General features: G+C 30.9%; 1 protein-coding gene across 1 annotated transcript; it reads left to right on the top strand.

The window, feature by feature from the left end:
• Positions 1 to 708: 708 nt before the first annotated feature.
• On the top strand, positions 709 to 1,344 carry LOTGIDRAFT_176309 (hypothetical protein; the record flags this gene model as incomplete). Its single annotated transcript, XM_009068949.1, has 1 exon — positions 709 to 1,344. The coding sequence occupies one exon, from the start codon at positions 709 to 711 to the stop codon at positions 1,342 to 1,344; it is 636 nt and encodes a 211-aa protein (XP_009067197.1).
• Between the last annotated feature and the right edge of the window lie 1,353 nt (positions 1,345 to 2,697).

The raw sequence follows: 2,697 nt of genomic DNA, 5'->3' as shown, positions 1-2,697 counted from the left end.
CAGCACTGAGCATTGAATTGGTTATTTTAGTAATGATAATTGAATTGGTTATTTTAGTAATGATAATTAAATTGGTTATTTTAGTAATGATAATTAAATTGGTTATTCCAGCACTGAGAATTGAATTGGATATATTAGTAATGATAATTGAATTGGTGATTTTAGTAATGATAATTAAATTGGTTATTTCAGCACTGAGCATTGAATTGGTTATTTTAGTAATGATAATTGAATTGGTTATTTTAGTAATGGTAATTGAATTGGTTATTTTAGTAATGATAATTTAATTGGTTATTCCAACATTGAGAATTGAATTGGTTATTTTTATTATTTTAGCATTGAAAATACAACTTTCATTATGATAAAAAAGTGTAATTTTTCAACAATGAGGATAACATAAGTTATTTCAGCAATGAGAATAAGATTGGTTCCACCAGCAATGAGAATAAGATTAGTTCCACCAGCAATGAGAATAAGATTAGTTCCTCCAGCAATGAGAATAAGATTAGTTCATCCTGTAATGAGAATATAGTTCCTCCAGCAATGTAAATAAGATTAGTTCCTCCAGCAATGAGAATAAGATTAATTCATCCTGTAATGAGAATATAGTTCCTCCAGCAATGTGAATAAGATTAGTTCCACTAGCAATGAGAATATAGTTCCTCCAGCAATTTTTCAACAATGAGGATAACATAAGTTATTTCAGCAATGAGAATAAGATTAGTTCCTACAGTAATGAGAATAAGGTTGGTTCCACCAGCAATGAGAATAAGATTAGTTCCTCCAGCAATGAGAAAAAGATTAGTTCCTCCAGCAATGAGAATAAGATTAATTTCCAGCAATGAGAATAAGATTAATTCCACCAGCAATGTGTACAAGATTAGTTCCTCCAGCAATGAGAATAAGATTAGTTCTTCCACCAATGAGAATAAGATTAGTTTCATCAGCAATGAGATTAAGATTAGTTCTTCCAGCAATGAGAATAAGATTAACATTAGTTTCTCCAGCAATGAGAATAAGATAAAGATTAGTTCCTCCAGCAATGAGAATAAGATTAGTTCTTCTAGCAATAAGAATAAGATTAAGATTAGTTCCTCCAGCAATGAGAATAAGATTAGTTCCTCCAGCAATAAGAATAAGATTAACATTAGTTTCTCCAGCAATGAGAATAAGATAAAGATTAGTTCCTCCAGCAATGAGAATAAGATTAATTCATCCTGTAATGAGAATATAGTTCCTCCAGCAATAAGAATAAGATTAAGATTAGTTCCTTCAGCAATGAGAATAAGATTAGTTCCTCCAGCAATAAGAATAAGATTAATTCCTCCACCAATGAGAATATAGTTCTTCCACCAATGAGAATAAGATTAGTTCCTACAGTAATGGGAATATAATTCCTCCAGCAATGAGAATAAGGTTCCTCCAGCAATGAGAATAAGATTAGTTCCTCTGGCAATGAGAATATAGTCCCTCTACCAATGATAATATAGTTCTTCCAGCAATGAGAATTGAATTGGTTCCTCCAACAATGGGAAAATAGTTCCTTCATGGATGAGAATATACTTCCTCAAGCAATGAGAATAAGATTTGTTCCTCAAGCCATGAGAATAGGATTAGTTCCTCCAGCAATGAGAATAAGATTAATTCATCCTGTAATGAGAATATAGTTCCTCCAGCAATGTGAATAAGATTAGTTCCACCAGCAATGAGAATATAGTTCCTCCAGCAATGAGAATAAGATTAATTCATCCTGTAATGAGAATATAGTTTCTCCAGCAATGAGAATAAGATTAGTTCCACCAGCAATGAGAATATAGTTCCTCCAGCAATGAGAATAAGATTAATTCATCCTGCAATGACAATATAGTTCCTCCAGCAATGAGAATAAGATTAATTCATCCTGTAATGAGAATATAGTTCCTCCAGCAATGAGAATAAGATTAGTTCCACCAGCAATTAGAATATAGTATCTCCAGCAATGAGAATAAGATTAAGATTAGTTCCTCCAGCAATGAGAATAAGAGTAGTTCTTCTAGCAATGAGAATAAGATTAGTTCCTCCAGCATTGAGAATAAGATTAGTTTATCCAGCAATGAGAATAAGATTAAATGAGAAAAAGACAAGTTCCTCTAGCAAATTAGCTGACAATTGACAATTAGCTCATAATTGCAATTATCAAAAAAAAAAAAAAAAGCAAGTAAATTCTACTTCCCATCTATCAACACTGATGAAGTATTAAATCAAGAGAATTGTTCTGTTATTTAATCTAAGAGTATTGAAATCAGATTGGAATTTATCATAATATCCAGGTGGTAGGTAATTGATTTGTACGAATGGATTCTGATATTGAGTAGAAATGGTAGTTAATAGGATATTAGGTAAGAAGGTGGTCTGGTACTACATAGTGTAAAATACTATTAGTGAACCGTAATGTAAGGAAGTATAATGGACTAACCCTACTAATCATGTAAAACCATCACACCTTTTATCCTTTCATTTATATATTATAACTTATACTACACTGAGTTATACATGTTATATATTGACATAGAACTATTTATTTTATATTAATTGGATATTATTGAACTATCATCTTTATGCTGATAGGACAGTTTTATGATAGTTCTGTGTTAGTTTGGAAACATGTTTTTTTAATTGACTGGAAATTCATTGATTAGTTTGGAAATTATATTAGTT

The sequence above is a fragment of the Lottia gigantea genome (genome assembly GCF_000327385.1).
Source record: "Lottia gigantea unplaced genomic scaffold LOTGIsca_963, whole genome shotgun sequence".
Taxonomy (NCBI): domain Eukaryota; kingdom Metazoa; phylum Mollusca; class Gastropoda; family Lottiidae; genus Lottia; species Lottia gigantea.
The sequence above is the reverse complement of the archived record's forward strand: the minus strand, read 5'-3'. Positions and strand labels throughout refer to the sequence as shown.